The 16512-nt window shown below is 41.9% G+C and overlaps 1 protein-coding gene across 8 annotated transcripts in view; it reads right to left on the minus strand.

Annotated features, from left to right (window-relative positions):
• MAGI2 (membrane associated guanylate kinase, WW and PDZ domain containing 2) overlaps positions 1 to 16512 on the minus strand; it is a 498445-nt gene that overhangs the window by 359928 nt on the left and 122005 nt on the right. For all 8 annotated transcript variants that reach the window (XM_081957510.1, XM_081957509.1, XM_081957508.1 and 5 more), the window contains one exon: positions 3268 to 3384. In XM_081957510.1, coding sequence (XP_081813636.1) covers positions 3268 to 3384 — 117 coding nt within the window. The remainder of the gene's footprint in view (positions 1 to 3267; positions 3385 to 16512) is intronic.

Raw genomic sequence — 16512 nt, forward strand, 5'->3', positions numbered from 1 at the left:
CTAAACCCACCATCCTGGGCCCAACGTTTGGGAATTCAACCTCTGCCTGTCACAAGCCAGGACAAAGGGTGAGTGATGGAGGGGTAACACCTCCTTAAAAAACCTTGGTCCAGCTGGCCCGGCTGGGAGCATCTCGTAAGGGGCCCTTTCCAGGGTTACAGGAGAAGACGGTCAACGGTTTTGAAGGCGGAAGAGGCCTCTATGCCCCAATGGCAGATCAAGCAGCAGAGCCATCTTCTAGGAGAAGGGAAGCTCTGATTACACACCTCCACTGCCTTGTGGCTATATCCACTACTGGAAAAGGCTTCAGGAGTCAACCTCGAGGCAAAATCGGGAGTCCCGAAGCAGTTCGTGATTGTGTACAACCACGTTCTGGTAACTCCTGTGATGCAGCTGGAAACCATCGTATCGACTCTGACGTTCCATTGAATTATTTCAGCGACGTGGTGAGGGGGGGAATCTGCTGCTTGGGTAACAGTCTATCCTCCATATTAATCTACCCAGGCCTCGTGCTCTGGAGAGGACACTCCACTTTTGACCTCTTTCCAGAGCATGATACCGTAGTCTTTTTGAGACTGAAGGATGCCAATGCTCTAGACATACATCAATATAGGAAAATCAAAGAGAGAAGACTTGGCATGGAAACACCAAAGGAAAATAATAATAATAAAAAAAAAAACCACAACTCAACTAAAGATTCTTTCCTAGTGCAGAGTGATGGATCTCAGCAACATAGAAAAGTTACTGAGTAGGCAAAACCATAGATACTTCCCAATAAAGACCAGAAGGGAAAAAAAAAACCTCTTTGTCAAATTTTATTCCACCCTCTCTAGACTTCACTAGCAAAATCTGAACCCTGGAATTGTGAGATATTGTTCCTGAGAATCAGACTAGCAACCGTCTCATTTCCCCTGTGATCCAGCAGGCATTCGGATAAAGCAGGGAATCCAACATATTGAAGCTTTCCTTGTGTAGGAAGTTAGCACTCATACCACTCCTAGAAAAATGAGATGTTTTAGGAAATATTAAAAGGGCAGAATATTTGCCCTAAAAGGGAGGAAGAAACACACACACACACACACGCACCTGGGCCAGTCTATTCGACATAACAAAGATCTCCCTCCTTCAGGCAGAGCCATAATAGGAATCCCAAAGCCCTTTCATTGCATCATCACCCAGCAAGAGTCAACCAAGCTTGGGACTCAGGACAGCCTACAGAGTTGTCCCTGCATGGCCCTATGGGAGTCTGACAACCAATCAGAATGCAAGCTCAAATTCAAAAGCCCAGAGAGGGCATAAAACCCAGGCACTCTCAGCATCTCTTCCTTTTTTCCCCTTCACCCAAGATCTTCAAGGCGTGTGATCCTGTTCATCAATAAACCTTCTTTCCAAGCAACATCCATGTTTCCAGTGTCTTTTCCACCATTTGGAACTGAACCCAGAACAGGGGTGGGTTCCTGCCAGTTCTAACCTCTTCTATAGAAGAGGTTCCACAAATCTACAGGGCCGTTTAGAACCGGTTCCAGCTCCCTCTCCCCGCCCATCCACACATCATCAAGATGAAGAGAGAGAGAGGAAGAATTCTGGGAGTTGAAGTCCACAAGTCTTAAAGCTGTCAAGTTTGAACACCCCCAGCGGTGTTCAAACTTGACAGCTTTAAGACTTGCGTGCTTCAACTGCCAGAGTTTCTGAGCCAACTTTTTGGTTGCTAAGCCAGAGCGTTGTTAAGTGAGTTTCACCACATTTTACAAGTTGGCCACTTCCACCCAGTCACATGACTGCCAAGCCACTCCCACCCAGTCACATGGCCAACAAGCCACTCCCACAAAGCAGGCCACACCTACAGAAGAGGTTCTAAAAAATTTTGAAACCCACCACTGACCCAGAAGGACATTTCTTTCAACACTTATTATTTGTATTCAATTTGGTTTCACATCAGAGACAACGTAAAAATAGAATTATATGAACTACTACGATTGTTTTGTTCAATTCTAGCCAGCCGCTAACTTTGGAACAATAGTGTTTTTCTCATTCAGGCAGTGTTTTCAGATCATTCATTTACTGATGAACTCTCTTTCCACTTTAAACCCTAGATATACACATTTAAGTCTTTTTTACACCATTATTTTAAAAGCTCTGTTCTGAGCTTTCCAAATATTTATACAGTACAACACACACAAAAAAGCCACAAGGATCTTTCCTTAATCACCCTTTAATGTAAATTTAGCAATCCTAATCAAGAATTAATTTCCACCGCGGCTTTAAAAGTACTTATCAAGAAAAATACATTCTCATTTCAGTTTTCTGATTTATGAAATGACAAACGATACCTCCATTCTGGCTATTATTAAATCCATGTTTTATATCTCCACATATATTCTTATATGTTTTTATTTATTAAATAAATTTATATGACTGTCCAACACACTAACAGCAACTCTCTTTACCAGATATTGGAATAAAATGTACCACGTTTTCCCGAAAATAAGATAGGGTTTTAATTCCTTTTGACCCTCAAAATAAGTGCTCGGCCCTGTTTTCGGGAGGTCTTATTTTTGAGGTGCAGAAGGCAGCGAGCATGGTCACCTCATAGCTGCTGCTGTGTTATAATATTTTCGGGGAGGGATTATTTTGGGGGGAGGCCTTATTTTGGGGAGGCCTTATTTTTGGGGAAGGCCTTATTTTTGGGGATGCCTTATTTTGGGGGGAGGCCTTATTTTTTGGGGGGGAGCCTTATTTTAGCGTATGTGTTTAAATGCCCGATTGGGCTTATTATCCAGGGAGGTTTTATTTTCGGGAAAACAGGATATGTATATCAAACATTTGCAGGTTAAAGGCAACACTAATGTTTTTAGTATTAAAAGTATACTGAATAATCTTAAATAACACTTTTGCTAAAAGACACTTAATGTACAGCTTCTTCACCTTGCAAAAATGTGTAAAAATTTGAAGATCCAGTAAAATCACCACTGATAAAAAAATCTGCCTACAGCCTATGGCTGTTCCACCTGTTAAGAATCACTTGTAGCACCCTATAATTTTTGCTTTCAGCAGAATTAGCCAGCTCATTAAACTTTTGATCACACCTGACATGAAACTTTCGACATCAGCTGAGCCCAAAAACTCAGTAAGAATCAATCACGAGGGCCGCACCATAATACCAGAATGAAAACACGACTCCTATTTTTCACCAGCGCATGCGTAACAAAATCCATAGACCTGACAAGTTCTAACAAAACCACAAAAATGTATATTTTGGCAACTCACATGGCACAGTTCGGAGGTAGAGGTTGTCTCGTATGATCTGCTGAAGCTCGTGGTCGACCGAACCCTTCTGGAACCGCAGATTGAGGTAGCGACGGAGATCCTTATCCACAACGCCTCCTGAAAAGAATAATAATAACCACACTCAGATTAATAGGAAAACAGGAAGCAGGACTAAGAAAGTTATTCCTCTCAAGTTGAAAAGATTTTGGTTCACCTATAATTGCATCCATTAGTCACTTCCTAGCTTTGTAGCCTCATTTTCCTTGGGTGTTTTTGTTTGTTTTTTTCTGAGTGGTTATAAATTATGTGTTTTCAATTCAGAAAATTAAAAAAGAAAATAAACTAATATACAAATATCTATCTATCTATCTATCTATCTATCTATCTATCTATCTATCTATCTATCTATCTATCTATCTAATCCTGCTCTATATTATCTATCATCTATCTATCTATCTATCTATCATCTATCATCTATCTATCTATCTATCTATCTATCTATCTATCTATCTATCATCTATCTATCATCTATCTATCTATCTATCTATCTATCATCATCATCTATCTATCATCTATCTATCTATCATCTATCATCTATCTATCTATCTATCTATCTATCTATCTATCTATCTATCTATCTATCTATCATCTATCTATCTATCATCTATCTATCTATCTATCTATCTATCTATCTATCTATCTATCTATCTATCCATCCATCCATCCATCCATCCATCCATCCATCCATCCATCCATCCATCCATCCATCCATCCATCCATCTATCTATCTATCTATCTATCTATCTATCTATCTATCTAATCCTGCTCTATATTATCTGTCTGTCTGTCTGGCTATCTATCTATCATCTATGTCTGTCTGTCTGTCTGTCTGTCTGTCTGTCTGTCTGTCTGTCTGTCTGTCTATCTATCATCTATCTATCTAATCCATCTCTCTCTCTCTCTCTCTCTCTCTCTCTCTCTCTATCATCTATTTAATCCCTCTCTTTATTCTCTCTCTCTCTCTCTCTCTCTCTCTCTCTCTCTCTCTCTTTCTCTCTCTCCCCCCCTCCACACACAATTAATACAATACAAGTGATACCAATTTACAGAATGAAAAATCCTTGAAACTTTCTAAATAAAGTCATCCATCGTGGCAAGCCACAGTGCCGTAAAAATGACCAAGCTAGCTAGCAACCAATTACCAACAATCCCCCATTGTATAAACTTCTAATTATTGTAAGGAGAAACATACAGTAGCAATTTTCTAAAACAGTTACAGGCATTCGCCGTTAATTTAAAATGCACCTTGCAACTTAGGAAGTGCTCAGCAAATTGCTTCGCAGCATTTGTGGATTAATGGCTTTTTAAAGCACAGAAGTATTGACTCACACTTTCTCTTTTATTCGCAGTGATCAGTTTCCCAGCAGTCAAGCCTTGGATGTGCTTGAAGTGTGTAAATTAAACACCACTATTCACGTTATCCTTCATAACGCAAACCTCTTCAATAAAGCTATCAGCAAAAAGGGCCTGTTCATAACTCTAGTTAACAGGAATTTCTAAGTCTTCAGCACTCCTGTATTTTGCCGATGATATTGATGATGTAAATATAATCATCTAAAACTATTTTTGTACATTAAGTGCCTTCCTGTTGTGGCCCGCCAGCAGCCAGCGGAGTTGGCAGCAGATTCGGAGAGTGAGGAGGTTGGGGAGGAACCTGGGCCAGTCCTGGAGTCTGGTGAAGGCTCGGACGAGGGCTCTGTGTCGGAGGCAGAGAGGGGGCCAGGGCCGTATGCCAGATATCAGCTGCCTTCAGCGTCAGACATCAGTGAGGCAGAAGAACACCTGGAGCCTGTTCCCAGTGTGTGCATGCAGAGAGTTGCCAGACGAAGGGAATAGCTAAAGAACAGGGGTCAACTTGGGAGTAAGGCCACAGGTGGATGATGAAGGGCCCCTCCCCGAGGGAATAAAAGAGGAGCGAAAGGGGAGTGGAGTTTGAAGGAGACCATTAGTTCACTTCATTGGTTCGTGACTCTCCGAGACTCCTTGCCAAGTTCTGCAGATCTCGGTCTGGCAGCTCTCCAAGCCAGATAAGGTCTGTGACCGTAAATCCTCCCTCGAGAGACTTTGCTGGAAGTGAATGAGCAGAATTCACAGTCAATTAATAAAACGGCTTTTTGTCGGGACAAGGAGTTTCATGCTCTTGGGAAGCCTAGGTCAGAACACTTCCTAGAACCCTTCTTTGTATATGTATATGTATATAGTTTATTTATACATTTTTCTTTTACATATGCAAAGTGCCTTGTGTACTGCGTATTGTCTGGGTATCTTCTTTGTCTTTTATCTTTAATGTTCTAAGAAGGCAACATTTTGCACAAAGCAATATTGAATAGAATGCAACTCATTAAATTAACTAAGTCGGGCACAAGAGTGCTTTAATTTCTGAGAAAATAATAAGCATAATCATTTTTCTTCCCTAGATTTTTACGAAAGGCAATCCTTTTGCACACCAGTGAAGGAAGCTAAAACCCACCCCTCTCCTAAAAGAATGAAATATCCTAGGAAATATTTTAAAAGGCAGAATATTATATTTCCCTGAATGAGAAGAGGAGAAACATGTTTTTAGGCAGGAAACAGACTCACTCTTAATAGCCCCCACCTTTGTCAATGGGCCATTAAGGCCTGAGGCAGTCTATTCTACATAACAAAGATCTACAGGCAGAGCTATAATAGGAATCCCAAAGCCCTTTCGTTATATCACCACCCAGCAAGGCTCAACCAAACATGGAGTCAAAGCACAGCCTACAGAGTTGCCCCTGCATGGTCCCATGGGAGTCTGACAGCCAATCAGAGTGCATTTCCTGGCCAGGAGTGGGCAGGGCCCAACAGAGGGTATAAAATCCAGGGACTTTCAGCACGCTGGTCCTTTTTTCTTCTTCCACATCTTTGAGGCATGTGATCCCCATTTTCCCTAGGACATCAAACCATGTGGTCCTGTCCATTAAAACCATCTTTCCAAGCAATCTCCATATTTCCAGTGTCTTTCTTCCCACTTGAAACTGAACCCAGATGGGCATTTCTTCCAACACTAGAGATATTTACAATTCAATGCTGCATTCAGTTTTGGTCGCCACGATGTAAAAAAAGATGTGGAGACTCTAGAAAGAGTGCAGAGAAGAGTAACAGAGATGATTAGAGGACTGGAGGCTAAAACATATGAAGAACAGTTGCAGGGACTGGGTATGTCTATTTTAATGAAAAGAAGGACTAGGAGAGTCATGATAGCAATGTCTCGATATCTCAGGAGCTGCCACAAAGAAGAGGGAGTCAACCTATTCTCCAAAGTACCAGAAGGCAGAAAAAGAAGCAAAGGATGGAAACTAATCAAGGAGAGAAGCAACTTAGAACTAAGGAGAAATTTCCTGACAGTGAGAACAATTAATCAGTGGAACAGCTTTGCCTCCAGAGGTTGTGAATGCCCCAACACTGGAAGTCTTTAAGAAGATGTTGGATAGCCATTTGTCTGAAATGGTGTAGAGTTTCCTGCCTAGGCAGGGGGTTGGATTAGAAGACCTCCAAGGTCCCTTCCAACTCTGCTATTCTATTTTATTCTATTCTAGTCTATTCTATAGCAATACAGCCGAGTTTTATTTCTTTTCCTTAGGTTTAATTTTCAAAGCGCTCCCTTTGTCCATCAAAATAAAAAGTACTTTCTGTTGTTCGCAACACTAAATTATCAGTTTTTAATTAGATTTGCTTCCTAAATTCATTTGAGGCTACGGGCACTTCAATTTCATCTGTTAGCACATTGATACTCTGAACAGAATTTAAGATGCTACATTTTATTATTTTTATCCCAAGAGAACCATTCTAATTCATTTCAACCATAAATAAGTTTCCTGGGACTTCGGCTACGCTAAGATTAGAAGCAAAACAACCTGAGGTTCTAAAAAAGCTTTTGACTTACGTTTTTTTTTTATAAGCACATCTGGGAAATTTAACAATACAACCCACAGACCTACTGAGAAAATATTTCTTGTAATGTAAATTTGCAAGATAACAAGCGTTACGTGGGAAAGCTGAGCCCTGTTTAAGGCTGAGAAGGAAGAATTGCAGGAGAGATGAAACTGAACCGAAGCGAACACTGCCATGGGCAAAACACAAGACACGTGAAGTTGTGCAGACGTGATTTTTATCACCCAACAGCTGTGGTCTTTCTAAATTGACCAACAAATTGGATTTTATTTTTCGCAGAGTTTTGCTTACATCTTTGTTGCATTTTTAATAGGAAACCATGGTGGGCGTGTAACTTAACCATTGGTCTGTTTATGAAGAGAGATGGATTTCTTGAGGCTAGAAGGGTTACAAAATTGTGTTTTTGGAAGGAATCATGTGTGTACCCTATATCTGGTTTTAAAGGTTTTAGACATGGAATTGACTTTGAATCAACAAACAGACAAGATCAATGGAGAGATAAGGCTGGAACACACGGTTCAGGCTTCATTTGTTTAAAAGTTGATTTGCAGTGATCCATTTAAGCTATTTAACATCATAGAAGAACACTAGTTTTTTTTAAAAAAATCAAAACTTAATTGTGTGACATTGTATGACTAGCTGTGCTTCTCCCCCTCTCCCTCTTATAATCTATAGATTTTTCCTCTTTTCTTCTCTTAACTATTCCTTTTAAATTTTTCTTCAGTTGTTTTCTTAAATGGTTTCCTTTGGAATGGCTACAATTTTATTACTGTTTTAGGTCTATAACGTAATTTAAGCTTTGTTCTGTTATAACTTGTACTGCGTTTCCCCCAAAATAAGACGGGGTCCTATTTTCTTTTGACCCCTGAAATAAACACTTGGCCTTATTTTTGGGGAGGTCTTATTATTTTTGGGGTGTGGGAGGCAGCAAGCATGGTCACCTCACGGCTACTGCTGTGTTGCAATGTTTTCAGGGAGGGCTTATTTTGGGGGGAGGATTTATTTTAGCGCATATGCTCAAAAGCCCGATTGGGCTTATTATCCGGGGAGGTCTTATTTTCAGGGAAACGGGGTACCAATTTTTTTTAAAAAATGTAAATTCTATGCACATAAACTAAATCAAAGATGGTTATTTTACACATACATTCAGCACACCGTTAATACATAAATCACTGTATGAATGGTGACATGAATAAGGACAGGTTACGCTGTGCTACAAAGACAGGAATTTTGTGTTATCTAAATTTCTCATTGTGTACTAGACTAGAAAATGGGAGACATAACCTCTGGTTGCGCCCAATCACCAGGAGATGGTGAGTTCTAGTCCCACCTTAGCCATGAAAGCCAGCTGGGTGTTTTGGGGCCAATCACCAGGAGATGGTGAGTTCTAGTCCCACCTTAGCCATGAAAGCCAGCTGAGTGACTTTGGGCCAATCACCAGGAGATGGTGAGTTCTAGTCCCACCTTAGCCATGAAAGCCAGCTGGATGTTTTGGGGCCAATCACCAGGAGATGGTGAGTACTAGTCCCACCTTAGCCATGAAAGCTAGCTGGGTGTTTTGGGGCCAATCACCAGGAGATGGTGAGTTCTAGTCCCACCTTAGCCATGAAAGCCAGAGCCAGAGAAGGCTCTGCTCCTGGGTGTCGCCCCCCGACACTGTTTGGCGGACGGCACCCGGAGAAGTCCCTCTCTGTGTGAGCGAGATGGTGAGCGAGATGGTGAGTTCTAGTCCCACCTTAGCCATGAAAGCCAGCTGAGTGACTTTGGGCCAATCACCAGGAGATGGTGAGTTCTAGTCCCACCTTAGCCATGAAAGCCAGCTGGGTGTTTTGGGGCCAATCACCAGGAGATGGTGAGTTCTAGTCCCACCTTAGCCATGAAAGCCAGCTGGGTGTTTTGGGGCCAATCACCAGGAGATGGTGAGTTCTAGTCCCACCTTAGCCATGAAAGCCAGCTGAGTGACTTTGGACCAATCACCAGGAGATGGTGAGTTCTAGTCCCACCTTAGCCATGAAAGCCAGCTGAGTGACTTTGGGCCAATCACCAGGAGATGGTGAGTTCTAGTCCCACCTTAGCCATGAAAGCCAGCTGGGTGTTTTGGGGCCAATCACCAGGAGATGGTGAGTTCTAGTCCCACCTTAGCCATGAAAGCCAGCTGGGTGTTTTGGGGCCAATCACCAGGAGATGGTGAGTTCTAGTCCCACCTTAGCCATGAAAGCCAGCTGAGTGACTTTGGACCAATCACCAGGAGATGGTGAGTTCTAGTCCCACCTTAGCCATGAAAGCCAGCTGGGTGACTTTGGGCCAATCGCCAGGAAATGGTGAGTTCTAGTCCCACCTTAGCCATGAAAGCCAGCTGAGTGACTTTGGGCCAATCACCAGGAGATGGTGAGTTCTAGTCCCACCTTAGCCATGAAAGCCAGCTGGGTGTTTTGGGGCCAATCACCAGGAGATGGTGAGTTCTAGTCCCACCTTAGCCATGAAAGCCAGCTGGGTGACTTTGGGCCAATCCTTTTCTCTCAGCCTAACCTACCTCACAGGGTTGTTGTCGTGGGGAACACAAGAAGAGTACGGTGTATCGGATATGTTCACCATCTTGAGTTATTTGCAAAACTAATCAATACAAATACATAAAAATAAAATCTCTTATTCAAAGCCAGTTTCTCTTCAGACCACCGAAGACTTTCACTAAACCTCTTTTCGCTTTCTTTGTGCCATTTACTCCCTGATTAAAAGTCTAATGCTGCTTAACTGATTTATATTGAGTTGTCGCCATCCATGTTTTAAAATGCATTGCTTTTGCAGCGGTTCTCGTGATTACATTGGAATCAAATTAGTTTAGGGACTGAGAAACCATCTGTGAATAATTTCACATTATAATAATCAACCGCCTTCAAAGACAGCCATTGAGTGCTGAAAAAAAAATCTCCTTTCTCTACTGTAATCTCACTTTATTCGGGAAATTTATGGTATCCCTCCACTTACCCAAATCATTTACCATTTAGGGCTGGCTTTCATTCTTATATTAATGCAAGATCTGTCTGGTTTAATTTTTGCATCTTTTAAGGAACTGCCAATAGATTCATTTAGTGGCAGGGTTTTCATTTGTTTATTCCTTTCTCCATTATTAGATCAAGCTAGCCACTTGGTGCAGATGGTGTCCTCCAAAATACGGCATTGTTCTGTTTCTAAAGGAGAATTTAGTCCCATCTACAGATATTTAGGGATGTGGTGTCTCAGTGGCTAAGACACTGAGCTTGTCGATCAGAAAGGGCCAGCAGTTCGGCGGTTCGAATCCCTAGCGCTGTGTAACGGAATGAGTTCCAGTGACTTGTCCCAGCTTCTGCCAACCTAGCAGTTCGAAAGCATGTAAAAAATGCAAGTAGAAAAAATAGGAACCATCTTTGGTGGGAAGGTAACAGAGCTCAGTGCGCCTTCGGTGTTGCGACATATCGGCCAAATGACCACGGAACCGGCATCGACCAAGCCCTGCCACGCCTCTGAACTGGTTCCCCGGTGGGCACGGCATAGCCCCCCCCATTTTTTAATGTTCTGCATATGCGCAGGCTTGTTTATGGGCAACTGCGCATGCATACGGAGCGTGCTCTGGCGCCCGCATGAAATTGCATGCGCACAGAACTGGCAGTAATGCCGGCAGCAACCCACCCTGGAGCATCGCCCCCTAGAGTCAGGAATGACTAGCGCATATGTCTGAGCAGAACCTTTACCTTTAGAGATATTTAATTTTTAGCTTCCAGGTTTTTATTTTGTGAGGGTTTTTTTCCCCTCTACAAAGTTTATGGGTTTATAAAAATATATAAAATACAAAGGGAAATAAAAAGGGAAATAAAAAGTAGTGGAAAACTAAGGGGGGGGGAGAAAAGAAGAAGTGAAAATGTGGGGTAGAGCGGGGTGGGGGGATACAACAGGCATTTTAACACAGTAGAAGAAAACAATCTCAACTTTTTATTTTTACACCATAGTATATATAACAGCCATTTCTATAACAACAAACCTATCTAATCAGCAAAAACAAAATCAAAGATTCATTTTCCCCCCTTTATAAGCACACAAAATCCAGAATATTTTGGGTTTTAAAAGACTCACAATATAACGTATCTAGTTGGAAATATGCTCTAGTGATCGGTAGTTCTAGTGATCGGAAACCTTAAACACGCAAAAGAGCCATAAGGGTCCTAACCGGAAGCCCCCCCCCCTTCCCGCTTGGTTCAATTCTAGAGCCTATGGGAAGTCCGGTTCCTCCACCATAGAGTCTCCTCCTAGCATGGCATTAGATGTAGAACGTATGTTGCTATTTGCCAAGTAGATTTGGCTGTTTGCTAAGACACAATACTAACGAACATTCTCCTTAAGAAACTGGGTATCTCATATATCCAGTTGGAAGATTTGCCAGCACAGACAGGGGAACTGAATATTGTGGGATAGTCCAGTGGATGTTGGCAAGCCTTTCAACTGCACGGAACTATCAAGTTCCATACAGATGTTTTTAGTGGAAGCATTTCAGAAACAAAGCTGTTGGATGCAGTGTTACTATATTCTGCCAGGAATAGCTAACACCCTAGGAGATAGGCTCAAGATCCAAATGGATCTTGACAGACTTGAACACTGCGTCCTATCTAACAAAATGAAATTCAATGTGGAGAAAAGTAAAGTCTTACATTTAGTCAAGAAAAAACAAAAGGACACATATAAACTGGATGAAACCAGGCTTAATAGCAGTAACTGTGAGAGGGATCTTGGAGTCTTAGTGGACAGCTGGTTAAATATGAGCCGGGAGCCAAAAAAGCCAATGCAATCCTAAATTGTATTAACAATGCAATCAAGATTGAGTGAGGTACTAATACCACTCTATAAAGCCTTAGTAAGAGCACACTTAGAGTACTGCATCCAGTTTTAGTCACCACACTATAAAAAAAGATGTGGAGACTCTAGGAAAAGTGCAGAGAAGAGCAACCAAGAGGATTAGGGGACTGGAGGCTAAAACATACGATGAACGGTTGCAGGAACTGGGCATGGCTGGTCTAGTGAAGAGAAGGACCAGGGGATAGCAGACTCCCAATGTTTGAGGGGCTGCTACACAGAGGAGGGGGGATCAACTTATTTTCCCAAGCACCTGAAGGCCAGACAAGGAATAATGGATGGAAACAGAACCAGGAGAGATTCAACCTGGAAATAAGGAGACATTTTCTGACAGTGGGAATAATCAGCCCATGGAACAGACGTTGCCTTCAGAAGTTGTGGGAGCTTCACCACTGGAGACTATTAAGGGGAGATTGGACTGCCATTTGTCAGAGATGGTGTAGGGTTTCCTGCTTGGCCAGGGGGTTGGACTAGATGACCTACGAGGTCCCTTCCGTTAATCTGTTAATATTATAATGTGGCCATAGATTTGTAAGGTAACATTTCATCGAGCAGGCGTGAATATCTTCTGAATCTGTGGTTCTGAAACAAGGCAACATATGTTCCAGCCATCTAAGATTGTAGGGTTTGCTTCAGGCAAATTGGTCAAATTTGAATGTCATCTTCTTCATTCTACTTCAGTGGTGAGTTCCTACCGGTTTGGACCGGTTCCCACCTGCAAAATGGCCTCTCAGCAAACCAGTATTAAACCAATTAGGAACCCACACTGTTCTACCTCCCCACAAGGTTGAGCTGACCGGCCTCAAAATTATTATAGTTGAGATCCTAGAAAGAATAGAGAGAAGAGCAACAAAGATGATTAGGGGGCTGGAGGTTAAAACTATTGTGGAATTGGGTATGTCTAGTTTAATGAAGAGAAGGACTAGGGGTGACATGATAGCAGTCTTCCAATATTTATGCAGCTGCCACAAAGAAGAGGGAATCAAGCTATTCCCCAAAGCACCTGAAGGCAGGACAAGAAGCAATGGGTGGAAACTAACCAAGGAGAGAAGCAACTTAGAACTGAGGAGAAATTTCCTGACAGTTAGAACAATGAATCAGGGGAGCAGAAGTTGCCTCCAGAAGTTGTGGGTGCTCCAACACTGGAGATTTCTAAGAAAAGAATGGGCAGCCATTTGTCTGAAATGGTAGACATTCCTGCATGAGCAGGGGGTCAGACTAGAAGACCTCCAAGGTATCTTCCAACTCTATTAGCTGTTGTCAGACTAACAGTTTCCTGACAGTGAGAACAATTCATCAGTGGAACAGAAGTTGCCTCCAGAAGTTGTGAATGCTCCAACACTGGAAATCTTTAAGAAGATGTTGGATAGCCATTTGTCTGAAACGGTATAGGGTTTCCTGCCTAAGCAGGGGGTTGAACTAGAAGACCTCCAAGGTCCCTTCCAACTGTGCGATTGTATTGTATTGTAACTCTGTTACTCTGTTATCCAGCGATCTTCCATGGCTTACACTTGGGCTGAATCTGGTCCTAATTTAACATTTTAGCAATTGCATCGACTGACAGAAAACTGGCTTAAAGGCACACAATATTCATGCCACAATCGCTGCTCTCAACTCTAACAACCCCGAGGAGGAAAACACCATGTGTGAAGTTCTAGGAGATCGTAAACAGCGACTGCAAATTTGCTGTAAACAGTACAGGAGGAAGCATTTGAGGCTCATTTCGGTGGCTATCAAAACGGCATTAGCGCAAATCAGACAACCAATTTTCAAAAGTTGCTTTAATTATTTGGAGCCGTGTAATGAAGTGCTAATCATAACCATAGTTTACACTCAGGAGGGGACCGTCTGAAGCTCAAGCTTCATTTGACTTCTCAACAAAGCAATTATTGACCTAGAAAGCATGTTTTAGCTACAGCTTTGTTCAAAAGGGCAATCGATTCCCGTTCCAGCTTCGCTGAGGTCAACAAGAACTTCGTCGCTGACTTAAATTCATTCATTTATTTATTTTGCTTTTTTATAGTTTACTACTATACAAATTCCGCTGAAAACAGTATCGGTTAAATCCAATGCAACGAGACTAGAAGGAAAGTTGTTAGTCAAAATAGAGTTAAGTGAGCAATAACATTTTATGCCAAGAAGGAAGGAAAGAGGGAAGGAAGGAAAGGAGGGAGGAAAGAAGGAAGGACTAGGAAGAAAATACAGGGAGGGAGGGAGGAAGGAAAGATGGAAGGGAGGAAGGAAAGGAGGGAGGGATGGACTAGGAAAAAAATACAGGGAGGGAGGAAGGAAAGATGGAAGGAAGGAAGGAAGGAAGGAAAGGAGGGAGGGAGGGAGGAAGGCCTAGGAAGAAAATACAGGGAGGGAGGAAGGAAAGAAGGAAGGAAGGAAGGAAAGAAGGAAGGAAGAAGGAGAGACAAGGAAGAAAAGATAAGTTGGGAAAGACAAGGACGGAAGGAAGGACTAGAAGAAAAGAGAGGGAAGGAGGGTGAAAGGAAGGAAGGAGAGTGGAAGGAAGAAAGCTCTTTACCATACTTTTGCAAACTAATAACCTTCAGAAATTTGGAACTGTGTTTTGCCACTGATCTTACTGGCTGAAGTAATATCTCTTCCAAAGCATACAAAGTGCAAGAGATTACTTGACCACGCTCGCCGCCTCCTGCACCTCAAAAATAATAAGACCTCCCTGAAAATAAGGGCAAGTGCTTATTTCAGGGGTCAAAAGAAAATAAGACCCTGTCTTATTTTTGGGGAAACACGGTGTGTGTGTGTGTGTGTGTGTACGCAGGTCTTGGTGTATTCGGGTTTTTTCCCATGTAAGATTGAGAGGATCTTGGTGATATTTCGATGAGGTCCCACTCGCCAACTTCAGGCTGGTGCCTTCGGCTTCATGCTTGAAGACCTGCATACCTACACCCATGAAAATCTACAAAAACATCTATCTCTATATCATCTAAATCTATATCATCTGTATCTATATCTACATCTATACCTATATCTATATACCTATACCTATATACCTCTATCATCTATCTATCTATCTATCTATCTATCTATCTATCTATCTATCTATCTATCTATCATCTATCATCTATCTATCTATCTATCTATCTATCTATCTATCTATCTATCTATCATCTATCTATCTATCTATCTATCTATCTATCTATCTATCTATCATCTATCTATCTATCTATCATCTATCTATCTATCTATCTATCTATCTATCTATCATCTATCATCTATCAATCATCTTTTTGTAGATTTTCATGGTTGTAGGTATGCAGGTCTTGGCGTATTCAGGTCTTTTCCCATGTAAGATTGACAGTATCTTGGCGACATTTCGGCGAGGTCACACTCGTCATCTTCAGGCTGCTGCTTTTGGCTTAGTTCATGTGTGATTGGAGTTGCCATTTTTCTATAAATATAAGTGGGAGTATGTGGAATGTTGGCTTTGTTGCTTTAAACGGATTGGTTGGCTGTGTTGTCACATCTTGATTGGTTGATGGAATTTATGTTTGGTGAGGGTGATTGGTGGTGGCGTCCTGTGTTGTTCTGGGTCCAGTGTTGGTTTTTATGGCTGGGACTCATTTGTTGACTAGGGCTAGTTTCCAGATGTCTGGTAGGCAGGAGGTATCGTCACGTTTATTCATGTTGTGGGGGTGTTTCTATATTTCGATAGCTTCCATATAATTATTCTCTTGTTGAAGTGTTCCATTTTGGAGATTAACCTGGTTCCTATATGCATATGTATATGTATATATGTATTTGTGTTACAACCCCTGGTATGCCCAAATATGGGAGGGAGCTCACTACTCCCCCTTTCTGTCCTTCGGCTCATTATAGAGGACCATCCAGGCAGAAAACCATATTTTTATTTTTAATGTTGCCTTTTTATATTTGTGTTGTATTTGTGCTGATGAATAAATAAAGGGAGACTCGTATAGATCTATTTCAAGCTATTTAGCTCTCATCAGCTAGCCATACCCTTACCCGTAAGTAAGGGTATGGCTAGCTGATGAGAGCTAAATAGCTTGAAATAGATCTATACGAGTCTCTCTTTATTTATCAGCACAAATACAACACACACACACACACACACACACACATCCCCACTTTCAACTCCATCTGGTCCAGTGCCCAGAGAACCATGTGCTTGGTGGGTCTGCTTCATCATTAAACCTTCTTTCCAATCAGCCCCCATTTTCCAGTCCCTTTCTCCTGGCTTGGAAGCGAACCCAGATGGGCATTTCTTCCGACGCAGATGTAACCTTGGCTTTCCCTTTCACTTTTCTCCTCCTTTTGACAAAGACAACGCTCTCGCCAAGTTTCCCACAGAGTAAAATATCCATTTCACCTCTCAGTAAAGAAAAAAGAAAATTAAATTCGGTT

The sequence above is a fragment of the Natrix helvetica genome (assembly GCF_964273705.1).
Source record: "Natrix helvetica genome assembly, chromosome: 6".
In the NCBI taxonomy this organism is placed as follows: domain Eukaryota; kingdom Metazoa; phylum Chordata; class Lepidosauria; order Squamata; family Natricidae; genus Natrix; species Natrix helvetica.